At 39.9% G+C, this 26,689-nt stretch overlaps 1 protein-coding gene across 4 annotated transcripts in view; it reads right to left on the reverse strand.

Annotated features, from left to right (window-relative positions):
* Positions 1-2,685: 2,685 nt before the first annotated feature.
* Positions 2,686-26,689, reverse strand: part of TRMT11 (tRNA methyltransferase 11 homolog) — a 31,772-nt gene continuing 7,768 nt past the window's right edge. For 3 of the 4 annotated variants that reach the window (XM_064447346.1, XM_064447348.1, XM_064447347.1), the window contains 8 exons: positions 25,139-25,273; positions 23,302-23,458; positions 19,126-19,206; positions 18,331-18,495; positions 16,882-16,954; positions 16,021-16,152; positions 12,548-12,668; positions 2,686-3,272 (listed from right to left, as the gene is read on the reverse strand). In XM_064447346.1, the coding sequence (XP_064303416.1) occupies positions 3,141-3,272; positions 12,548-12,668; positions 16,021-16,152; positions 16,882-16,954; positions 18,331-18,495; positions 19,126-19,206; positions 23,302-23,458; positions 25,139-25,273 (996 nt within the window). In that variant the 3' untranslated portion in view covers positions 2,686-3,140. Of the gene's footprint in view, positions 3,273-12,547; positions 12,669-16,000; positions 16,153-16,881; positions 16,955-18,330; positions 18,496-19,125; positions 19,207-23,301; positions 23,459-25,138; positions 25,274-26,689 lie in introns of all 4 variants that reach the window. The other variant, XR_010372211.1, reaches the window with a different exon arrangement.

The following is a 26,689-nucleotide window of genomic DNA, read 5'->3' on the forward strand; positions in this document are numbered from 1 at the left end:
GAAGGAAGGTTCCACCAAAACCAAACATCAAGAGCTGCCATCGAAGCACCCGTATCCAGAGAGCGGGTGTTGTTGCAGCGCATGGCACCAGCACAAAGGTCAGCAACAGGTGCTGTGGAAACAAAAAGCCTGCTCTGCTAGAGGAGACCCAGAGTTAGATGTTGTGCCAGTCACAGACACCAGTTCCTTAGGTTGGTGTAAAGGGAGGACTGCACTGTCCTTGAGATGTTCAGCAAGCTGACACATCTGCTTGACTCCTCTCATCAGAGTGGGAAGGATAAGCTCTTTGTACGCTTTTATTTGGGTCTTTTTGTTTTAAAGAGAAGATCAAGAAGCAGCAGGACCAGCACTGGTTACAAAATACACTGGTTAGAGTTTTTGTCTCCAGGTCTTGTTTCCATGGGACTCTTCTGATGTTCAGTGAGGGTTGAACTCACATTACCTTTTCCCTGGAAGAGATTAACTATGTCTTTTTTCTTCAATGCTTCCGCCTATTTCAACAAAATTTGTAGCTCCCTGTTATCTGTAAGACATCATCAAGACCTCACCTTCTGTCAAACTTGCTCAAACTGGCCACTAATTAGCATTAGAGAGAGATAGCAGGTAAGGGCACGCAATTAATGCAGAGAAAATCTATTTCTGCTACTTTTGTGCTTCCTCTTCCCATAGACAGGCGGGAGGCTTGGCAGCCAGGAACACCACCACCAGGTAAACAGATTCTGTGAAAAGAGGGGGCTCTTTCCCTTTGTTGCCTCAACAAATCGCTCCCTACAGCAGGAGACAGCCTCTGCCCGTACGACCTCGCAGCCGTGTTCAGCTCCTCCCTCCACCCAATTTGCTGCAGCGCAACACAGCGCTCCAAAAATAACGTTTATTTTTCAAAACTGGAAAATGGCACAAACCACCCGAAGGAGAGAATGACAACGGCATGAGTTCAGCGCGGGCTCGTGAGCTGACCCTCCCTGCCAGGGACAGGAAACTGGAACCTCGCGGAAACAGACTGAATGGAACCAGATTGAAGGGAAGTGCCAGAAACCGCGGCCATCGATGGCCAAGTCCTGCCGAAAGGATAACTCACCTGCCTGTCAGTCCTTTGCTAGAGAGAGCACAAGGACTGTGCCACGGCTCTACAGCTATAAACGCCTCTGCTTTGCAAGCCTGCTCATACAACAGGCTGGAGCATGCACATTGAGTGAGGAGAACTTCAGAGATCAGAAATATTTCCAAATGATAGCTTTAAAGTTGGGGATCAGCAGAGATTGAACATCTGATTTCAATTCTGAACTATTTTTGATTAGTGGATGTCGATGCAGTACCCCAAACACACTTGAGAGTTTCTGTTCAAAATGGTATTCTTCAGGAATGATAGAGCTGTGTGTATGAACTGCTGCACAGCGGCCACACCACTGCTGCTGAATGGACTAAATGTTGGACCAGGCAGAGGAGAAATAAACTAAATCATTCTCTTTGAATAGAAGGAGCTAGATTTGCCACTACCTTACATCTTGTATAACCATTTAGATCATGTCTATGTAGGGTAACTTTTATGAAGTTATAAATGCGTAATAAATCCATCTAGAAAAAAACCTTGCCTATGAAGAGCAGAAAGTAATTTTAATTTGTAAAGCAATAAAATCTGAATGCCAAATTGTAATGCTAAAATTGAAGTCAGAAGTTATACGAAGACAGGTTTTCAGGAATAATTTTTTAATGTACTATTTGAAAGTGATCAATTCAAATTCTGCTTTTGAAAAATTTTGTGAGCTTTGATCTTGCTCCAAGTTTAGCCCAGAAAAACTATTACATGGCTGACATTAAAAGCCTCAAAACAAAGTGATTTACAATGGAAACACAGAAAATAAATCACTATTTCAGGACCTCCTAACACATCAGATTAGATCCAGAAGGTCAGACAGAGTTGTCATCGAGTATGTGTGCTCTCCCTGCTGCAGCTGAGGACCACAACCCACAGAAGAGCAAATTCAGCTAATGAGTTCAATCAGATACACAGAATAACTCACACCTTCCTAGGTATCATTGATTTTTTTGGAGAGGCACTTATAGAATATAATCTACAAAGATTCTAACATGACCACAGCCACTGACTTGCAGCAAGTTGAGAAGCAAGGCATCCTCTGGCTGGAGCATCCACCAACACCCTGCTGAAGAATATTTGACCATACTTGACCACCAAAATGAGAAGAGCCATCAACATCCTGAATGAATGGGCTTAGTGGTTTTCAAGTGAGGTATTTTCATGATGGGCATGGTATGGATTCAGCAAAGTTTACCCTTTAACAAATACAGCTTCAATTTCAAAGATTTGGTTAGGCTTAATACCATTAGGGAAGCATTATCATTACTGATTTTATGCTGTTGTTGTTACTGCTTTAACTATCAGTTTCTGAACCAAAAATTGCAGACAGTTGGCTTGACCAAGAGTCAAGGTTTAGGAATGCAAAAGCAAATCCAAGGTACAGATGAGCTTCAGATGTGGACAGGCTTCACAGGGTTTAATAGGCTCTCCAGAGTTTGTCAGGTCACAGAGGCTTTTGGGGTGGGGGAGCATGGGGGGGGTGGTGAGCACGTGCATATTTGTTTCTTTGTGTTTTTTGTTTGTTTTAAACACTTCTGGCATCAGCCAGAGCAACTGGAATTCATACAAGCAGTTATTGCATGCAACAATTAAAAAAACTCACAACAATCTTTTGTTTTATTATATACCATTTACAAAAAAACAAATGAAAATGATCTTCTTAATAAGCAATCCTTGATCACCACCACGTGTTTCTGAAACAGCCAGATGTTCACAGTTTAAGAAGCCAAATAATACTACTACTTTTTTGTAAACGTTAATGGTGAAAGAACAATAATAATGGTTTTAGTCAATCATCATTAGTACTTGAAAGTACAAATATAAATTAAATAAGACTCAAAAAACTTGTACAATAAAATGTGCTATAAACAAAGCTAATTAAAAAAACTGCTCTCAACCTGTGTTGTGGGTTTCATCTTGTTTTAAAATTAAAAGCAGCATTTATTTTTCTGAAGCATCCAAATGAATGTTCATATCCAGATGTCCTTACAAAGAAACACGATCTTCATTCTTTCCTCATTTTTTAATCTGTTTATATTGTATTTTACTTCTGATTGTCTTTTTCTTCCTTGGCAATCCTCTTTGTCACACCACTGAAATACTTCTCACGGAAAGAATTGTGTCCCCTGTATGGCATATACTGACCATCCAACAAGTAAGAATTCTGATCTTGATCCTGCATGGTATCAAAACGCAAGCGTTAGATTTTACGGTAGTAAGTTCGGCACGTATTGCCATTGGTTTTCCTCCAGACTTTCAAATAATTACAAGGAAGAGTAAAGCTTTTGGGGTTTGTTTTTTTTTCACAATTCAATGGCAAACATTTAAATCACTAGATTGATTAAAGAATTTCAGAAATAGAATGCTAAAGGTTTCCATTAGGATTAACGAGAACATATACATCCTACTGCGAAGTCTTATCTTTTAGCAGAAATGAAAGTCCATATGCAATGGATTCTCATTTGACACTGATCGAATACAAGCTGTAAGCAGACAAGGGGTTTTTGCTGTTTTTTTTGGGGGGGTTTTATGTACTCATTCAAATTTTCATTATTCTACACTGTACAGCAAAATGATGCAACTTGTCAGTAACAGACATTTGAAGTTTTAACAGTGCTGCATCGCTGGAAACATCTCAGCTGACGTCACCAGAATCCAACCCTTGCATGAATGAATGAGAGCACAGGTACTATGCCACACAGACTTTTATAAAGGAAAATATAAAAGTTAGTTTCCAGAAAAAATACCATCTGGATAATTCAATCACTCAGAGGTTTGTGGAAGGCAGTACAAACAGAAGAGGAACACAAATGACTAAAATGAGTTCCTACAGTTACTGAAGCGCAATTGGAGGCTTTTCTCTTGTGCAGTATTCACGTACTTCTGAAAGTTAAAGTTGACACAGTAAATCCCTACACATAACACTTACTTGACATCAGCCAAGATCACAGTTTAGAAAATTGGCCCATTATATACACAAAGGTTTAGTTCATCCTGTACTGTGGCTTTATATAATTACGATACTTGTCAACTACTGTTATCAAAACTGCAAGATAAACAATACATCAAACTTTAATCTGAGTGCTGAAGAAAACTGATGGCAACTTTTAAAGTTTTACACTTATGGTTGCTGTCAGTTTATTAGGCTCAATAGCAAGATGGAACTGAGAAACACGGCCTCACACAACTACTGAACTGTGCAAAGGAAAACTAAAAGGAAGCACACAACAGAACTAAACCTCTATTCCACTAAATGTTTCTTCTCAATGCATCTTCATTGTTATAATTTTTTAAGCAATGCAGCAACATACAGATTGGTTCAACACTTAAGTTTACAGTTCAGCCTGATTTGTTCATATTTGAAAATAAAGTGACTGTGGAATGCTTTAGCATAAGTAGTAGCGACATAGAAGTAGATTTAAGTCAATATTTTCATACTACGGAAGGATGCAAGGATGACTGAATCCTAGTGGACAACCTCCCCCTTCAGCTATTTTGTACCCTTTCCAGGCTTCCGCCTAGCAAGACCTCATCTTGCTTTGTATATCCTAATACACATTTTAAAGGAGTGAAACAAAAGGTTTTTCAACACAGCAAGACGTTTGTGTGCATGTACAAGTGCCCTCTTCTGGACACAATGAGATATTCCTACAACGTAGTTCTCAGCTGCTATCCTAGCAGATACCAGTAGCATGCCACTGGCTTAAATTAACTTGCTAAATGTTAAGTGCCATGTGGATATCTAACATGTAAAGCATGTGCACCAGTAACAGCAAATTAGTTCTATTTAAATACTGCACTGTTGGAAAATAGCAGGAGAAAGTTACCTCAGTAAACCCACTACACACACAGTACTATTGTCTTTTGGTCACCTGTGAGAGACTGCCATCTCCAAGACCATTCTCAGACTGATAACCACCAGGCTTTTAACATGTCCATGGGAAACAAAAAAATACTACAGGCAGACAGGAAACACAGAGGATTTAACACAAGCTCCTCTCACAGCCAGCCTGTACCCACTTCTCTAGGTCTCCTCCTCAGCGTGGTCCTGTGTAAAAGAGTGCTTATTCTCCCCCTGAATTTGCAGGCCAGAAATCCTTCTTTGACCTAAACATGTAATGTATTTTTACACCTTTGGGATGTGTTTTAATAATAATTCTACATAATGTGCTTGTTTTGAGAAATGGATGGGCTATTTGACCCTGAAGGATAATGATATATGGGTCAACAGTATTTTAACATAAAAATCAATCCCCATAACCTCTAAGAGGTCACACATCTGTACACCATTCCTCTTGACTCCTTAAGGAACAAAATGCCGAGTCAGGGTGAAGGGAGGAAGGAAGAAAGGAACTGTACCCTTCTACCTCCACACTGGTTAGGGCAAAGAGAGAATACGATATATAATAGAACAAACTTCAAGTTAAACACAGCTGTAAGAGGAGCATCTGCATTCATCAAATGGGAGCAGGTTTGGTGCATCACTCCACAGCAGAATCCATTTTGTAAATCCAGACCTCATCAAAATCTATGCAAATCATTGCTTGTTAGATGAGAAGAGATCTGCAGTCAGGCACAGATTTCTTGGGAGAGCTTACAAAAGCAAGCTCCTGGCCCACATCACAATAATTCCGGCTTAAGAGAGCTTCCATTCCCTACCTCTCCCCTGTACAGGCATGACTGCCCAATAAAGGCAGTAACTGCTTTAAAGAAAAATAACAGATTGGGAGTTGCTTCTTAAAACAGGGAAAAGAAAATGAGAAATCCTGAACTAGCTGGAGATGCCACTCACTGTAGACTAGTCATAGAATCGTAGGGGTTGGAAGGGACCTCTGGAGATCATCTTGTCCAACCCCCCTACTTGAGTGGGCACACCCAGAGCAGGGGGCACAGGAACGCATCCAGGCAGGTTTTGAATGTCTCCACAAAGGAGACTCCACAGCCTCCCTGGGCAGCCTGTGCCCCTGCTCTGGCACCCTCACAGTGAATGCTTTTTCTCATAGTTAAGTGGAACTTCCTGTGATCCAACTTGTGTCCATTGCCCCGTGTCCTGTCGTTGGGCACTACTGAAAAGAGCCTAGTCCCATCATCCTGACACCCACCCTTTAGATATTTATAGGTATTTATGAAATCCCCCCTCAGTCTTCTCTTCTCCAGGCTAAACAAACCCAAGTCTCTCAGCCTTTCCTCACAAGGGAGAAGCTCTAGTCCCCTGATCATCTTCGTAGCTCTCCACTGGACTTGCTCAAGCACTTTCTTGCCCTTCTTAAACTGCAGGGCCCAAAACTGGACACAGTACTCCAAATGTGGTCTCACCAGGGCAGAGTAGAGGGGAAGGATAACCTCCCTCAACCTGCTGGCCACAATCCTTTTAATGCATCCCAGGATACCATTTGCCTTCTTGCCGACAAGTGCACAGTGCTGGCTCAGGGTCAGCTTGCTGTCCACCAGCGCTCCCAGGTCCTTCTCAAGAGAGCCGCTTTCCAGTAATTCAGCACCAGCCTGTACCAGTGCATGGGACTGTTCCTCCCCAGGTCCAGGACCCTACACTTGCTTTTGTTGAATTTCATGAGGTTCCCCTCGGCCCAGCTCCCCAACCTGTCCAGGTCTCGCCGGATGGCAGCACAGCCTTCCGGCGTATCAGCCACTCCTCCCAGCTTGGTATCATCAGCAAACTTGCTGAGGTTACACTCTATCCCATCATCCACATCACTGATTAATATGTTGAACAGGACTGGACCCAGCACAGACCCCTGGGGAGCACCACTAGTGACAGGCCTCCATCCAGACTCCGATCCATTGATCACGACCCTCTGAGTTCTGTTGTTGAACCAGTTCTCAATCCACCTCACTGTCCACTCATCCAACCCACGCTTCCTTAGCTTGCCTGTGAGGAAGCTACGGGAGACAGTGTCAAACGTCTTACTGAAGTCAAGATAGACAACATCCACTGCTCTCCCTTCGTTGACCCACCCAGTCACACCATCATAGAAGGGTATCAGGTTGGTCAAGCATGATCTTCCCTTGGTGAATCCATGTTGACTACTTCTGATAACCTTCTTTTCCTCTACATGCCTGGACATGACCTCCAGGATGAACTGCTCCGTCACGTTTCTGGGGATGGAGGTGAGGCTGATTGGTCTATAGTTCCCCTGGTCCTCCTTCTTGGCCTTTTTGAAGATTGGAGTGACATCGGCTGTCCTCCAGTCCTCAGGCACCTCTCCTATCCTCCACAACCTTTCAAAGATGATGGAGAGTGGCTCAGCAAGAACATCCGCCAGCTCCCTCAGCAGCCGCGGGTGCATCCCATCGGGGCCCATAGATTTGCGAGAATCCAGTTTGCAAAGGTGATCTCTGACCCAGTCTTTCTCAACCGATGGTAAGTCTTCCTTTGTCCCAGTTTGTCCTCTCTTCTCTGGGGGCTGAGATGCCTGAGGGCCAGCCTTAGCAGTAAAGACTGAGGCAAAGAAGGCATTCAGTAACACCACTTTCTCTGCATCCTGCATTAACAGGGCCCCTTCCTTGTTCAGCAGTGGGTCCACTGTTTCCCCAGTCTTCCTTTTACTGCTGATGTATTTAAAGAAGCCCTTCTTGTTATCTTTGACATGCATTGCCAGATTCAGTTCCAAGTGGAATCAAAACAGTTTCATGGGCAACATGAGAGCTAATCAAAGTAAAAGGAATTATTGGAATTCTAACAGAGTATTTTATATGTAGACAGGCATGTGAATGGGTACAACCTGAACACTAGGGATAGGCTGCATTTAACTCTGCAGAGATAACTTGTAACCTTCATGAAACAATTTGTTGTGACTATTTGCACAAGAATTTGCCTGTGCATCAGGCACCAGCTCATTTCAGTTATGAAGCCAGTCAAACATCCTCAGTTAAGCTCTATCTTGAATAGCATAAATTGGTAGAATATGCACTCTAAATATCTGACAGGCATGTTCTGCAGTAAGAGAAGCTCTCTTATGGAGCGTGTCAGCGGCAGCATCAACTCTCCCTCAAGTGTGTTAATTGTCCAGTGCAGTTAATATGGATGTTTTTTCCTTTCTGTTGACTTTTTAAAAAAAAGTTTAAATTCGGGGAATGGAGTTGAACCACAGTGTTTTAAGGGAGACAGTCTCTTTCCTCCTCTTAAAATGACACAGTGGAAAAGGCATGAGAAGTACTGCTTGTGATACACAGCTGCATCTAGGGATGATTAGCTTTCTTCACTTATTTCCTTTGAAACAACTGTACATAGTTTTCAAGGCATAAAGTTTGTAATTGGTTATTCAAAGCAAAACAGTGAGACTTCCCAAGAAATCATTTCCAAGACTGATCGGCAGTGATCAGCCTGCTTGGCACTTAGTCAGCTCTTTCCCAGTCTGTGAGCACTCCCAAGACGACAAAGACTTCTTCCTTTATTTGTAGAAGTCAGAATTGAAGATGTTTGTTAATGCCTGGTCATTCTTTATCATCATCCTTGGTTCTTACTTTGAATTATTTAAGTTCTCAAAACAGCAGACTAATAGCAAACAACAGTATCACATAAAACTTTTGTTCTGAAATGTTTTATGATTTCTTCTGTGACAACTGAAAACCAACAAAGCTTTTGTCAAAGTGCATGCCACCAAATTGCTTTCAGTTAATTTGCGTTTTCAACTCAACACTTATTTGTTCTAAAGGCAACACTAAAAAAGGTGTTATAGATCTCCAATAAATAATGAAAGAGGTGGAAAAAAGAGGAGGAAGCTTAAAGATAACAAGAAAGCTTTGTTTTCCTTTAAATCTTGGCAAATATTAAGTGATAATCTAAAGGTTTTTCTGAATCTAGCATGCCTCAGTTCAGCCCCAGGGTAATTACCCACGTTCAGTTTTTGTTTAAAAAAATCTTCCTAGCCTTATCACAGCTTCCTACCACTCTACACCTGGTGCTAGACAGTAGCTATAGAAACCACTTGTACTAATGTTATACAGCTATAAACAACACCGAGCAGTTTCCAAATCAGTGACAACAGGGTCATATCCAGGAACAGACACTGCTATATTCAGTAGGAAAACTCTTACACCAGTAATGACTCTGGAGTGACCATGTGACATGGAAGTGCCGGACCCATTCAGCGTGGTGGATTTGTATGCACGATGCTCCAGAGTCCTTTCATGGGCAGTCAAATGCTCAGAGCTCATCCTTCAGTCAAGTCTTCTGTTTCATCTTGCTACATAATTTCTAGGTACCTCTCTTAGCCCTTGTCAATTACAGATCTCTCCTCCAATGGTGTTTTTAAGACATCCTGATTAGTAACTTCAGAACTAGGTAGCATTTACCAGCCAAATAGATACCATATATTTCTGTAAGACAGCCAGCAGAGGAATGAAAAAAGTAATTCAGCAATAGCTGAAATAAATCAGCATGGAGAAATCAACAAACCTCAGAAAACAGGAAGCTAGACATACTGTTGCAAAGAAAGGGAACACCAAACAACCTTAAACACTGCTAGCAAGTCCACCCAGTCTGAAAGCAGTTGGTTGATCACCAGATATAGATTCCCAAGATCCCCTCTGGTAATAATGCTGTAAGTTTTTACACTCCGATTTTCCTACTGATTATCCGCTTACCAGTTATTTGACACGTAAATAAAAAATAACGGTGACAATTTAGACACAAGTGCCACAGACTGAGACCTTTCAGCCTTACACAGCTATATTTTTTAAGGCTTTTGAAAATAAACTGGCACAATGGAAGGTACATTTTCACTTGATTCGGGCTGGAGTAATTGGTTCAGACCTCCTCTGACCTAAAGCAGAAGACTGGACTCCTGAGATCACAGTTGACAGACATTATAACACAAATCTACTTGGCCAACAGCTTCTTATTCTTCCACTAACACTGTCTTTCAGTTCTTACATATGAACTATAGTGTCTGGAGAGCTGAAGTGGTGGTTTTACTGCTTAAAAAAATCCTCCCTTCACAGTTCAATGAGGGTAGACTCACACACAGTTTTGCCCGCTATAATATAAATTAGAAAGTTTTATTTCAAGTTTAGAGAGATATGGGGGAGGTCCATATCCATTTAATACCAGAAGAAGGGACACTAATGTCCACAGAAAGACGTAATACATCAGGCTAGTAAGCTCACACCTCGTATCATTTCTAGTTTGTTCCTCTCCCATTCCACACTCCTCTATAAGACTGGAACTCCTTTTCTTCAGTTCTCTAATCCTTCTGCCTTCAGGGCTTTAAAAGACTAGAAGTTGCTAGCTGCCCTCTACAACAACTGCCTTCATTCACTTTTATTATCATCACTATAATTTAAGACTGAGGAGGAGGGGAGTTATTAATGACCACCATGGCTGTCCAAAAAAAACATTAAATGTGAAAAAACAAACAACTCTGCTGCTCATACTGTGCACATGCTGGAAAAGCCTATTCATATCAACACTGTGTTCAGTAAGAAATCTTTTCCAATTGGCACGATTTCATCGTAAACTTAAATAGAACAGACTGGATGCTTACAAGACAGTGAGTTACAGACCACCTTTTCTGATGTTTTTAATCCAACACTTAATCTTCATGCTTACAATTAATTATGATAGATCAATACTTCAGCTAGACATTCATTTTTTACATTCCCTTTGGTCTCCTTTACATTACAAGCACAGTCAAATTGCACCGTCAATTTCATGTTCAGTAACTGATTTAATTCATCTCCAGTTAAGAGTTTAGAGTGTTAATAGTGAAATTGAATTTGCTGTGAAATCTGCAATTCATTATTGGTGGCAAACACTGGGGAAACTGAGGGACTGCATAACAATACTACATGATTTGCAAAACTTCTTAGCCACTTCCGAGTACTACACTAAGGTGAATTAAAAGGCATTTGTGAGTGCCTGCTAGAAACCAGTTCAGTAAAGCAGACAGGAACTGTCTGGAAACATAAATGCTTATATATTAATAAAAATTTACTCCTTCATTTGGGAAAAACGGCCAACGCTCCAACTACTGAATTTTATGATCATATCTGGTGAGTCAGAAGTATCCAATTCAAAGCATGTTCAGGATATTAAGACAGGAGAAAACATGTCCCAGGTAAGGGATACTAGGGTGAGGAAATCTTAGATAGACACCAAACAACAGGACCCTTCAAACCAAGTAGGCACTAGCTAAGGAGTCAATATGTATTTTGTTATTTGGACAAGTTTTGCATCATCAGAAACAGTACATGCGTTCTGGTATGTATAAATTATCTAAAAGACATCTGGAGTCCTGAGTGGAAGCACCTGCACAGTTTTATCTAAGCAGTAAGCCTGCCAGCTGGACTCAGGTGCTCAGAGTAAGCATTTCCAGACATGAACCTGTCAAAGCATGTACTGAAGAACAGGTGATGCACAAAAAAAGAATAACAAATGATGAAAGTCTATTTGCAGAAGGTTGGATGTATTTTTTAAATTAGAACATGTTATCCTACAGCACTGGCAGTAATAAAACCCCTGCAGAAAACCTCCGTGAACACCCTGAGACATACACGTCAAAACCTCATAATTTACTCTCTTGGTTCGCTACTGGTGAAGTTGGCAGCTCCGGCTCTGAACTCCACGTACAGTGTTTTAAAAAAATTCAGGTGTTGCTTGAAAACCTCAGTCATCATTAGCATTATGAATGTGGTACTGAAACCCTGCTGTGTTATTAGTGCAAGCACCACGCAGACGCAGCAGTCCAACTGCATCTCCTGTCATTCAGAACAGTTATTCCAACTGACAAGGAATGTACTAAAAACAATTGCTCAACACTTGCACATTTTCATTAAGAATTTGCTTCACCTTTGTTTAGCATCTCTTTTGACAGTATTAGGTGAGAGAAGCAGCAAGAACGGAAAGGAGACCTGAATACAATATTCCCTGGTCTCAGTGCCTCAGTAGGGGCACTTAGCGTGTCCCAAAACAAAAAAAAAAGCAAATGTTCTTCACTGTACTTATGTCACAGCTACAATATTATTTCAAAAGCTAAAACGAAGTAACAGAATTGAATACGGTTTACCTGTACTGCAAGACCCACAAAAGTATTTAGTATTTATTTGGGCATCAAATTACACTTTGGAATCAACAGGACTTCAGGCATCTCTGTGAATGGGATTCACAGAGTTCAGTTTTCCAGGAAAAGCATATGCAGCTTTCACAAAGAACCTTAAGTTCAAAGATCTCCTTCACACTACTATGTGGCTTGCTCAGGATGAGAAGTTTATCAAAAACTGATGAGAAAAAGGAAAAGACCAAAACCAGAATGGCCCCTTAAATCACTACCCAGTTTATTTTAAAGAAATATGTAGCAATTTTACAAAAGCTCTAACTCTTTTCAAAAGAAACTCAAGTGTGATAGAAATAAGGATCAAATGCTGAATAGCACAAACTTTTCATGAATACGATAGCTACTATTTAACACAATATAATCAAGAATTCAAGCTTACCTTGAATTCTTTCACCTTTTCCATGGTTATCAGGCGCCTTGATGTGTGGCTGGAAAGCATCTGCTCACAGTTGCTAATAAGTTTCAGGCACGGGTGGCGGGGAATGATCTCTTCTGTATATCTGGAAGAAATAAACATTCATACAGCTGTAAGCTGGTGAACTGGAACACTTGCATCTGAAACAAAATTCATACAGATTCTTCAGAAAATGGCTTTGCATTTTAATCTGATTTTAAAAATTCTGGTATTGGTGCTCCCGAGTTTTGACATCATAGATTCCATCATCTTGTGACATAAAATGTGTATAAGAAATTAAAAACTCACAGTAAAGAGACCCCCAAACATTTTCTACAAGTATTTCCATAATGTTAATGTATGCAGACAGGCCTGTCTGTATCATTTCAAGTAGAAATCTCAGCCAGTCAGGAGGAATAACGTATCCAGCCAGGAGCTGTGATTTTAAAAACGTACTCCACAGTCAACATATATAAAGTTGCAATGAGAGACTTAACTCTGGCTCCCCGAACAGAGACCATTACACTTCAGTTCCAAATTGTATTAAACCACCTCTTATTAGACAGGGACATTTCTGGACTTCAGAATTTGGTATTACAGACATATCACATTGTAATTACTTTTTCTAAAGGGAAGAAAAAAACCCACATTATCTTTTACCATCGGATGGTAGCAACACTGGCTTGCAATTAAATCCTGTCTATAAAAGCAAGCAGTGTTTTAAATGCCCCCATCTCAAAAGTATACTATTTTCTACAGAAACAGCTTTCTCTAGGTTGCTTTCAATCCTCCTATTTTTCTAAATGCTGAAAGAGAAATTTAAGGACTTAAGAGCTTTGCATGGGACTAGAGGAGCAAGAAGTATTGACCTAGCTAATAAGAAAAATATGAGATCAGACATCCTTCCTATATACTAAAATACAGATCAGCCATTTAATCTTAGTTTTTGTAATAAGCTTTCCTGTAATAATTACTATAACATAATACAGAAAATGGCATATGATATTGTCAGTGACTAAGATTTCATATAAAAAGCCTGCTCTCATGATTCCCCAATGCTTGGGGGTCAACAGAAGTCAGACATTAAAAGCAGAACTAAACACCTTTTGCACCTATCACTTGAACTTAAAAGATACAAAGGAGAAGCTTCATATTTTTCCTATAAAGAACTGGATTTTAAAGTGAATGCACTCTACAAAGTTAATGTATTGTTCTGGGAGAATAAGAAGTCAAATCCAACACAACTCAAAACAGGATCCATCTAGGTGCTGATGGAAATCTTGACATTTCTTAAAGGAAATAGTGAGCTGTTAAACAAGGAAAACAATACCAAATACAGACTTGTAAACACAGAGAAAACCCAAACAGTACTGCCTCTTTGCATTGTTCCAAAACTTCCAGATTGCAAAACATCATTTCAGTCACTTCTGATGTGTGAAATCAAGTACCACTTCTGCTAGGTGAAGTCAGGACATGCTTTTGGCAAAGGTGAATCAAGTTAATTCTCAGTTGTTTTTCCTATTACACAAGACTTTTGATGCATCTAGTACCACCAAACTGCCTCTCTCTTAAAAAGGTAGGCACTCTGCCACAACATCTTAAAAGTTTCTCTTCATAACCATACAAAAGCCTGACTGCAAAAGAATTAAAAGAATTCAGACTCAACAATGATTTCAATGTCAGATTGAAAGAGTAAACTTCGGAGTGAGATGCTATCTTGCCGAGGGAGAGATCATTATCACTGTTAAAAAGCCTTGTCTGTTAGCATTAATGCATATATTTCTACATTCTTTCAGGTAAAACTTAAAACATTATCAAACAAGAAATATAGTAGTAGCAGTTTTAGCAGATATCTGTTTTAATCCAGTTTTGGTTTTAGTTTAAGGAAATACACAAGGGTCTCAAATAACACATGAACCTGATGGCAGGTGTTGCCAAGGGGTATTTAATAGCACAACGTATTAGTAGACAGTATCTTCCCCCCACATACTTGTTTTAATGTTTGTTCCTGTGTTCATCATTACAGCTGAAAATGAAGTGACTATACTAATATCCTGTGCTAACAGAGTGACTTCAGTATTTCAACCTTCATTGCATAAAGTCAATTCACAGTAGTATGTACAAATTTACTTTTTAAGGGCAACCCAACTACAGCCTGAGAGAGACAACCTCCCCAAAACAGCAACTAAAGTAGTACCAGAATGTGCAGTTCATAGTTATTTAATACTGCTGTACTGAGGAAGGATGTTCAATGAGCAGACAAAAAGCTCTGGTATCTTGACAAACAGAATAAACTCAGTAATTCCAAACAGAGTTGACTGACACGGAAATCTAAGAATGCACAACCACACATGGTCTGTCAGGGTTAAGCACGGATAGACAGACATTTTGAACAATTAGCTGTAATACTCTTAATGGCATTCATTATTTTGTTTGTGAATAGTCTTACAATAAAAAAAGGCTAAGATACCAATTCTATCATTAAAAAAAAAAAGCAAACTACTAAGTGCACTCTTCTCTTACAGAAGCATGGAACAGAAATGGCTCTTTTTGATTTCCAAAATTTCAAAACAGCATGTGATAAGATAATTAAATGTAGGACTGACACAAGCCTACATGGTAGAACCAGGGGCAACCACCACTTTATATATCAGTACAGTCTGACTGTACATAGAAGCATATGACAGCATAGAAGATACCTCCCCAGAGCACCCCTACACCTGGAAGATACTTGGAAACAGCTACTGTACATCAACTCCCCACTTTACTATGAAAGAGTTGGGGGGGGAACCCCAAAAAAACAACAACAACAAAAAGACCTCAAAACCTTATCTACAGATGGGGAAATAAGGTATGCGAACAGATATCTTTCCTTCTAAACCCAGTTCTAATCCCAGGCTGCACTATCAAGCAGACAGCATCCTGCAGTCTCTGCTGGCCTCTCTCGTCCTTAACAGGGCTGCTCCCCTACACTTCCTGCCTCTCACTGCCACCTCTTGGTCACTTGACTTTCAATTTCTCAGAAGAAAGCTAAATTAGTAGTGCCAAACCCCCAAGAGCCAAGAATGTTCTCTTACAGGACCTTGTCATGCACCTCTATCAACTACTCTAGTAGAAACACATTTTAATAAAGAGCCTTTCTAGTACTATCTTAGAAATCTATCTGCACCTTCAAAGCCTAATTTTCTGAGCTTAAACCTCAACCCATCAGACATGCGTTTGCAAGGACATGTGAAGACTTTTTTTCTTTCTGGTAGAAGTCATGAATTATCTCCAGTCAGAAACCTTATTTCAAAATCTCCTTTCCCTCATTTGAAGTTTTAAAATATGAAGTCTGAGCACTACTCTTAAGTGCTAGTACTACGGAAGTTCCAGCCGTACTATGCCCCAAAAGAAAGCACAGTGAGAATGTAGCATCTGTTCTGACATACTACATACCAGAAATCAAGAATACATACTCAGGCCTGTATATCGGCAGCCAGTAAACTAGTCTTCCTCCCATCACCAGATATTCAGCCGCAAACTTCAATAGGTCAAAAAAGATGTCACTTAGATGATAATTGGATGAAACGAAGATGTGATTTTCTGTGCTAAACAAAAAAAAATTTACAAGTGTAAACATAAAAGCACAGGTAAAACCCGAGTTAAAAAATAAACCAACAAAACAAACAAAAAACCTAAACAAAAACCCCAAACCGCAAAATAGCACTATCTGATATTTGCAAAACCACCTAGGACAATCCAGGAACACAACTTCTGCTATGAGGAACACGACTTCCCAAATTCCCCTACTGACTTTTTGGAGTATCATCTTCAGTACTTGCCAAAGAATCAGAAGTATGTTGGGAATAGTTATTTTGCACAGCATCTTTCTGAAGGGCAATTTAGAGTAAAAGGCAGAAGACAAGGAAGGCTGGGCAGTGAAGAAGCCATGTGTTATCTCTGAAGGGAAAGGAGCAGTGGAAATCCAAGAGAGAAGGTTAAGGTGAAATAGGGGTATTCTATTTAGACTGATTCTGAAGCTTGGAGGGACTGAAGAGAACTTTCTGAGGATAGGAAACGTAAGGTAACGGTGGCTCACAGAGACAAGAAATAGGATCTGAAATCTCAACACAAGGGAGAACAAAACCAAGAGGATTTTAGGAAGTGACATACTAGTTTTGCAAAGAGAACAAAAAGGGCTTTTCTTCTTTAATTATTATCACTATAAATTTTTTTAACTGCTGACAGCCAACCAAGAAATAATAAAGATTCTGAAACTGTGACTGGGTTTCCATTAAGACATTTATATTCTACAACAGACAAGACAGCTTACCTACCTTCTTTCAGCTGACTTAACTGTTTCCTTTTGTGAACCTGTTCTGCGAGTAGCTTCTCTGATACCATATGGCGCTATACAAAGCAAATGCATAACACAGAGATGAGAACCTCAGCCTTCGGCCAAATAACATACAATATATTATACATACACAACAGTGCACAAACTATGGCTTATAAAAAGTTTTTAAAAATGCTTTTACAATGTAAAAGTCCGTAAGGGTAATTTCTTCAAGATCTGTTCAAAGTTTCTTGCTTCAAAAGGTTACTTTAAAACAGTTTCAGAAAAGCCCTCCAGCTGTAAGAGGCTTCTAGCAGCCTAGACATTTGCTACACTACAAAGAACAATGCTTTTCTGTATTATCCATTACAAGATATTCCTTATATTTCCAACATGTGACAAATAATCCCATCCTCTCCTGTTTGACAGACACAAACATCTCCCCTATAGCACTTAGCTAACCTTTTTCAAAATGAAATTGTATATATTGGAATTTCTTGCCAACACATTATACATTCTCACGCTGACAGATAAGAAGAACCAGAGATGGCTTTTTCTCATACATTTTTGCACATTTCTAATAGCATAACATATTTATTTCATTTCACATTTGTTTTTGTGAGACTTGTTCCAGCATCATGGAAGCACCAATATCACCATTTTGTAAATGCAGAAGTTGTGTCACAATTTGCAAACTCAGTTCTAAGTCATATTTAATATTCTACATTGTCTTATTGCCAAACAGGCCAAATAAAAATTAGCAAGCAACCCACAAAGAAAAGTCACACTCTCTATTCGTAATTAATATAAATGAGTTGTCATAAGAGCCAGCACTAGAGATCAGAAATTGCTGTATCAAGGTCTTTTATTTATTCCCTTAGCCTCTACTCTGTCTCATGCATGACAAATGGTGCTAAATATATATGTTTCTAAGAAAGCAGAGGATCCTTTCAAACTGCTAGTGCTTCTAGCAGTTAAGTGTATCAGAAATGCATTAAAATTTCTCTTTGTAAGCATTCCAATAAGGACTTGACATAAGTCTGCCATGCAGCTCTGAGGGACTTCTGGAGACTCTAGTGTGTTGCAGATCAAGTCCGAACAGCAGCATGGACCATTCTGACAAGAAGTCTCCATGCATCAATAAAGTTATGCCTTTACTGAGCGAGACTTCTCTGAAGGAAAATTTTCAGCCATATTGATTTGTACTGGCAAACATAATATTCTACCCACGGAAGAAAGTATTATCACCAGCTTTGTTAGATATTTCTAATTATCATGTCAAATGCAGATCCAATTTCCACAGTGCTGCTCTCAACAGTCACCTTTTGTAATATGGAAACTGCAGGTGTGAGCACTCATCAAGGCATTAAATCAACGTACACAGGCACAGACATAGGCAATCATCTTTTAGTCATTGTTATTAGGCAACAAAAAGCATTAACAAACTTACGATCTGTAATGATTGCATCAAACAGCATCCCTTTTCGCCATATTGGTCTTGAAGAATCAGAAACTAGTGCATCAAGGTAGTATTTCTCTAAACCATACTGTCTGAGATTAGCTCTGATATTTTCATCTGGCCCTCTCCATTTCTGGTTCTTTCTGCTTGCCTTACCTGGAGGAGGGGGAGTGGAATGACAAAAAAAGCATACTCAACAACAAACTGTTTTACAGGAAAAGCTTTCATATACCCTATCACTTATTTTAAAGGAAAATAATTAAATGCCATATACAAAACCAGAGTTTATCTCCTGCCTTATTCTACTCACTGTCACAAGTATTTGCAATAAAATTCACAAGTAGCAAGGAATAATGAAAATACATGAGAAAAGTTCTGCACCATCTGCATAGGGTGTCACAGAACACATTCATAAAAATATTGGTTCGTAAGATGTTCTCGCTATCCATCAGTCATAATACTGTCCAATAAGTCAGATATAATTTGCACTGCAGTTTTTCAGAGGAGTAAGAATGGAATTAGACTGCCTGGGTTAGGTTACAAGAAGCTTCCTACATCACAGACTAAGAAAGCACACAGCTGTTGTAATTATTATTCGGAACTGTGTTTTGGTTTTCGTTATTCCTTTTATTAAATATTTCCTGCTTAAAAAAAATTAAAAGAATAGTTTAGCTAGGATACATGTAAATTGGTCAATAAAAATAAACATGACCAAATAAATCCTGTGAAGATTAATGTTGCTTTATAAAGAGTAAGATTTCAGCGGCGTAGAAACATGTAACATACCTAATCCGTGGATTGTGTTGTAATCTATATCAGTACCACACACATATGCTCCAAAGTGTGCTGAGGAGATTAGAAGGCCACCTGTGAAGGGGAGAAAAATGAAGAAGTATAAACTGCTGTCATAAATGTTATCTGTGTTAGGATTTTTTGCTCGGGAACTTCAGGAGTTTACACCAGTAGCACAGTAGACCCAAAGGTAGACCCAAGGAAAAAAAAAAAGAAAGAAAAAAAAGAATTAAGACTACCAACCAGTTAGAATCACTACAGAACTATAATCAGAGGTAATAACACTAGGTCCCTTGTCTGCTATACCTGATCTTCCTTATCTTGCTATGCCCTATGTCACTTGTTATCTCTGGAGACTGTTCTTAGGAGTTTGTTTATAGTTTTCTGTATTTCAAGGCAACAAGATCCTTTAAGCATTACATGGTCCAAAACTTTTAATTCTACTTTGCAAGCAGCAGCACCATCACCAAACGAATGGCAATTCTACCCTGTCTGTTCTCAAAGTCAGTCTCCCTAACTGTGTCTAAAATCAAACTTGTATAACGTGGCCATTCCCTGAGTAAGAAGCAATGGTCAAGAACCTTGTAAATGTAAATATCTCCAGTGTAAACGGCAATATCAAAGAAGTTTCTGTAATTGTTTTGCAGTGTGAAAGCTATACACAGATGCATTCTTTCTGTGAGAATGACACCTATTTTGCCAGTGTATTTATCAGAGTACTTATCCTGCAATAAAACTATTATCTTAATCCCTACTATTGTGATCTGCCTTCCTAATTAAAAAAAAAAACACCACCATCAAAAAAGCATGTGTGTTTTCCCCTTGAAACTGGGCAATGGTTGAATAGCCCATGGAGAAGGGCAAATTACATTATCTCTTTAACAGCTTCCAAATGACAAAAAGGACAGACAGAGCTGTGTTGTTGAGTTGTTAATAAGGAGGTATGTAGCTAACAGAATGGTTTAAAACAGAACCATGACAGAGAACAAGGCTGTGAAGCCCACACTACTGATGTTAACTGCTTATGGATACAAACAGTCCTGCAAAAAATAAAGGGGATGATTGCTGCAGGACAAAGAGTTGACCAGCACAGGGAACAATGCACAAGCTGGCTGTGCGGCTGACACCAGTTCTCCCATTCACCGGCAGCATGGAGAGGAGCATCTCAGGTGGCTGCGTTGCCCTGCACCACCCACAGCACCAACAACTCGCTAACATGCACTGTGTGCACAGGCTAAAGATCCCATCTCAGGGCACTAGAAAACAGAGAAATCCTATATCATATGCTGATGAACTCTACCAAAATTGAAGGTGAGGGAGAAAGAAAAAAAAAAAAAACACAAAAAACAATTCCTCTGCTTTTTCTTGTGAAACAGATCAGGGAAAAGCAAGGTTACTCACCCCAGAGGAGTCACCCATTTCCCTTCTCGGCTGCAATCCCTCAGAACAGATGGGCAGTACCTCCAGAGGGTCAAGACAAATTTAGCTAGCCCTGACCCCAAGTATGGCATACCACCTAGTCCTATAAGAAAAGTAAGAAGAAAGTACTTTGCCCATCTAGGAATGTTTTTAATCACAGGGTAAAAAAAAAAAAAGTTAGGAAAACATGAACTTACAGCTTATGATAGATCTCAGCTGGCACTAGTTCAATAGTGTTCACACAGAAGGTGCATGAATACTTAAATACCCTAATATGGCCAGCCCTTTGACCTACTGTATCAAACAGATGTATGGAAAGGGTTAATCAGAGAATCATTGTGCCCCCTGATGACTATTAGCAGAGTGATGATGGCACAGAAATTCATGCCTTTCTATTGTACATTATTTCCCCCATCTCTTCAGCACGGATGAGGGTCTGGTCATACCGCTATGCTCCAGGATATCAAAGAAAAAATTCCTGTCATTTGCAATTATGCAGTATCACGAATCAGCAAAGGAAAAGTAGGGACAAACATCTTCCAAAGGTACGAACAATAAGCTTACTGAGATAACCAGAACAAATTGTCTAGGAGGAAATACAAAGTATTCAGGTAAAAAACTCAATTTATTCTTCCAGAAACCTCCAGGCTTCCTTCTGTCCAACACTGAGGAAAGAATGCCAAACAGTTTATGGAAGTTACATTTTACAACTCTCAAACAATCCTGGCCATTCCAATTCTGCTTTACAAAAAAGGGGAATCAAGTCTCCTAAATCAGCCTAGTCAAAAGCACTTTTCATTCCAAGGACAAATTCCAATTGTCCACTCTTAGACTAACGTGGAAGACTTATGATTTGGCTCATCCAGCAAAAATAGTTTGTTTCCAACAAGCAAGCACCATTTTGCGAGGCCGGTCTAATTTGATACTATTTACCTTTTCAGCATAAAAAACAGGAAGAAACCAAGCCTGGTATTAAAGTTGCATTAATGAAAGAAATCTGAGCTGCAGTTTCTTCAAAGTACTCCTCAAATCCTGATTGTATGTTCTTTCCAAACCCCTCAGCTCAAACCCACTGCATCACTCTCAGGTCTGAACTACCCCCAAAATTCCAGTGGCACTGTTGCACTGACAACCTTGAAAATCCTCTAAAAGACCTCAAGAGACTAGTGAAATTCCTGAGGTTTACTCACCAAAAGTAGGTGCAAAATCCACTGTTTAGTTTTTCAGTCATAAATACAAATACACTTTCCTGACAAATGACATGCCACCCAGTATCTCCAGTGTCCCTACACACCTTTAACCTCAAGCCTGTATGTTACAGCTGGCTAATTCAATAACGTAAAAAAAATTGTACTTCAAATCATTAGGCAATTTGGGGACAATTTTGTATATCTTACACTTTTGAACTGAAACACAACTTATCATTTATCTTAAATTTCTATAGCTTTGCCACTTTTGTGATTTTTCTTCCTCTAACTTCACCCTTCCTTTTTTTATTTCAATTTTCAGTCCCAAGAGAATTAATGCTCTCAGAGAATTTTTTGTGATTTAGGTTTAGCAGATTTTTGCAAAAAGACACAAAACCATAGGTACCGAAATTAAACAAACTGCTTAGAGATGAAGTAGAGGAATTTCCTCAACCTTTCAAAAAGTACTACCCATCTGCAAGGAACACAACAAGCACAGGGAGGAGGAAGAAATTTCATATGACATTATTATGTATGCAAAAAATCAGGTTGTATATGAACAAAAATTTGACACAATAACCATACAGTTCACTGAAGCCTTCTGTTTCTATAAACATTACACCCCTGGTCTGTTTTTCTACAGTACAGAGAAGATGCATGCTAATAAGAATTTGTCCTACTGGTGACCCTTTAGTGTTGTCTTCTCTCTCCCTAACTTCCCTGCAGTGATTTCTGCAGCAAATTCTCTTCAACTTCCCATTAATGTAGTATTTGTAATTGCATGCATCTTACAAGTGGTCTTCTTGATAAAAGTTTAGCAAAATCAGGGTCAGAAACACAGCCTTTGTTACGCTTTTGAAGAAACTACTATAGGTAGCTTAACACAATATATACTCTTGTATGATTAAATGGCACAACCTGACACAATAGATCTTCTATTTCACCTAGAAAACAGTTGAGTTTCCCTCAGGTAAAAAGTCCTTCTATGCCACACAGAGTAATATGTGGAATAAAAGCTCCCCCTCCTGGCTTAACTAAGGAAAGTTCAGCTTGGGGCGGATATATGGTGTGAACAATATCATCCTGAAGACAAGACATGACGGTACAAAGAAGTGATCACTATGCTATGCTATGTTGTGTTATATTCCAGAAGTGTCCTCAGCACTTCTCTAAATAGCCACCTCCAAAAATGCTGCTCCTTGAACATTCTGAAAGTGGCTGCAGGGAGTACTGTAGCCAAATTTCAGTTCTTACTCACTTTGGATCTTAAGGAGTCCATGGCACGCATGAACTGGTGTTTAAGCCACGTTACATAAATTAATACAGTGAAGACAGACTTGTCAGAAGTGTAAAATAAACTGTTTACATCTTCTGAAGTTAGTCTCCTTCCCCCAAAATCCCTCTCATGTTAAAAAAACATACATTTAATAATCACCATTTTGCTTTCGGTATCATCTCAAATCTCAGTCAAGCACCAGAAGCTGCTGCACCAGGTAAAAGCGTGGTGCGAGCAGTAACACAATCTCCCAGTTCTTCCTGCCAGCAGAAAAATATATATATATACCTGTTCCAACAAATGGATCATATACAACATCATTGGGTTTTACTCTCCCATGGTTTGCCATAATGAAAGACAGGCAGGCATCCATGCTTGTATTTCCAATAAAGTGTCTCTTTTTTACACTGTAGGCCTCAATAAGTTCTCTTTGGCCGTCTGCAATCTGTTGAAACATTTAAAACCACTGTCAGGTCTTAGATACAAGATACAAACAGACAGGCTAACAGACTTGCTTAAGTGACACCACCCAACATCAGGTAACTCTTAATTTCATAACACATCACACTGCTTTCTGCCGTCTGAAAACGTGACAGACTTCTTTCCAAGCAACAGATATGTTGGTTCAACACCTAGATAAATTCTTTAAGACAGAGGTCAAAAATATACAAACAGTTCAGAGGGAAAATTCTTCTGAAGAAATAACAATTACAGCAACCTTGCTATTACTCTAGGTATCAGAAAAAAAATTCCTGGCAGTTCAGAGTTAAAAGAATTTTGGAATGATGAGGAGTAGAAATGCACATTAACACATGTGTGCACATACACACGCACATGCTTAAGGTCACAGAGAATTTCCATCCTCACTGGCTTTTCTGTCACGCTCAAAATCTAAATTTAGGATAGCGTTGACAGACCAGAATTTACTGGAAAAACAAAGACAGACCAAAGGCTAACATTTTTACATCAGACTTCCCAAATATGTTGAAGAGAACTAAAGCAGTCTGGAAGAAAACATGTTCACAAGCTCTTCCAACACTATCCCCCAGCTCCGGTCACATCAGTCTTCCTCGGTAAATAAAATACACTTGCCTATTTTTTTCAGGTTGGTTTACTCATTTTTAAACACTTCAGGAATCCAGCACAGATGGGACAACAGCTGCAATGTTTCGCAGTATTGCCACAATCCAGGGTGCTTTCACATTAACCGCAGGCACGGAGAATATTCACAGGCGCTAACGGATCACTCGTATCTCTAACTTCGCTGCACACAGTCCCTGACCATAGCTGTGCAACCTCAGCAGCGGTTCTCCCTCCTTCCAGCTGCCCTTGACCCAGGACACAGCAAGCACATATTCTCATCAGTGGCTGGTGTCATTCTGGAAGATGTCCTTTGGGGAGCCACTTTTTCCTCACAAGAAATAGAAGACCAGATCAGATTTCCTCAGGATATCCTAACAATGCAGCAGGTTTAGAGTGCATACACCCAACAGGCAAGTTTGTAGCAAAGACCTCATATGACAAGCTCCAGGCAGTTTCTGAACGTGGTTCCTACTGTACAGCACTGCACTGCCAGTGTCCCCACAGGCGAGCATCCAGCTGCGGGCTGGACCCGCTGATGTCCAAGGCCTCAGGCATCAGTCAGTCTGCACCTTTCTGTGGAGGTGCCTGTCAGGACCACTTGAAGCACTTACAGAATGCTCCAGTGGGGCTGATGCAGCCCAGCGGGGCCGCAAGTCATCTACAGTTCCTGTAAATCTTTGTTCACGTTTGAAACAAGCCGCTGGTGTTTTTAGCTCCATCTGGCCCCAGAATGATATAATACACCACCATAGCTGTGTGGTCTCGCTGCTGTGTTGAGTTCCCTCAGTGGAGGACAAGATAAGGTGTGTTCCCAGATACAACTTAGATTTTTTCCACCTCGAAACTGCTCGATTAACCTGCTTTTTTCTAGTCACAATAAGGACTTCCAAGACTTGCATCAGTGTATTATGCAGTGACAGATTCAGCCATAATTGTATTGTCTGCTTCCATTAAAACTCAACACATTTTTTTAAATCTAAACTGAAGAACACCTTCCTGAAAATACAAGCTCATAAGAACTGAAGCGAGCATATTCACATACCCATCTACCAAAATACAGATGAAAGGGCTCTTCTGGAACATTATTAGGATCCATTCCATAATCTTCCAAAATCCAGAAGATGTGTTCTGGATTCTTTAAATTTACTTTTCCTTTGAATGGCAGAAATTCAAGGGCCTGTATAATAAAGGAAAACAGAGTCAAAAATAACAGGGTCACATTTCTGAAATATGCACCCCACAAAAAAAAAAAACAACCCAAAAACAAAAAACACCAAAAGAACCAAACCACAATTCCACTTTTGAGAAATGATAGATTAGGACTACAAGTACACCCTCAGTTTCCTCTGGATTTTTGAAATGCCTTTCTTGTGAATAAACATAGCTCAAATTATTAACAATTAGAAATCAGGATGAATAACTTTTTATTAACTGAACAGAACCCAACTTTAGAGGAGATGAACTATGTATATTAATTATGTAATTTTCAAGAAGAAAAACAACACTGATGATGAACGATGGAATTTAAGATTTCAGTGACGTGCAGCCAGACCAATTTACACACTCAGCATTATTTCATGTACATAAACACTGAACAAAAAGGAAAGGGTAGCTACTATTAATACAGATAATTTCAATCTCTGTAAACGAAGTAAATAGGATAAATAAATGCTAAAAACAGAATGTGGAAGAGCAAAAATTAACAGTAATTTAGAAGAATTTTCTAATTAAAATACTGATATATTTAGGAGGACAGTATGAGTGCAGACAAGAGCATAAGGACAGAAGAGGAAATCAGCACACAATCCACAGCTTCCAGCTGAAGTCACTGGACTGGCTTGTTCCACATTCTGCAACAACAAACACCTAATATGGAGATCAAGCGACAGATTTTCTAGAAATCTAGCACCTAACTCTAGCCTTTTGAATCTTACAGTTTTCATAGCATCACAGAATCATTAAAGTTGGAAAAGACCCTTAAGATCATCGAGTCCAACTGCTAACCTATCGCTGCCAAGTCCACCACTAAACCAGATCCTCAAGCACCACGTCTACCCTTCTTTTAAATACCTCCAGGGATGGAGACTCCCACCACCTCCCTGGGCAGCCTTTTCCAATGTTTGACAGCCCTTTCGGTGAAGTTTTTTCTAATGTCCAGCCTAAACTTCCCCTGGCGCAGCTTGAGGCCATTTCCTCTCGTCCTATTGCTTGTTACTAGGGAGAAGAGTCTGACCCCCACCCACCTCACTACAACCTCCTTTCGGGTAGTTGTAGAGAGCAATAAGGTCTCCCCTCAGCCTCCTCTTCTCCAGGCTAAACAACCCCAGTTCCCTCAACCTCTCCTCGTAAGACTTGTTCTCCAGACCCTTCACCAGCTTCCTTGCCCTTCTCTGGACACGCTCCAGCACCTCAATGTCCTTCTTGTACTGAGGGGCCCAAAACTGAACACAGTACTCGAGGTGCGGCCTCACCAGTGCCCAGTACAGGGGCACAATCACCTCCCTGCTCCTGCTGGCCACACTATTCCTGATACAAGCCAGGATGCCGTTGGCCACCTTGGCCACGTGAGCACACTGCCGGCTCCTGTTCAGCC

Source organism: Phalacrocorax carbo, chromosome 3 (genome assembly GCF_963921805.1).
Source record: "Phalacrocorax carbo chromosome 3, bPhaCar2.1, whole genome shotgun sequence".
NCBI lineage: Eukaryota > Metazoa > Chordata > Aves > Suliformes > Phalacrocoracidae > Phalacrocorax > Phalacrocorax carbo.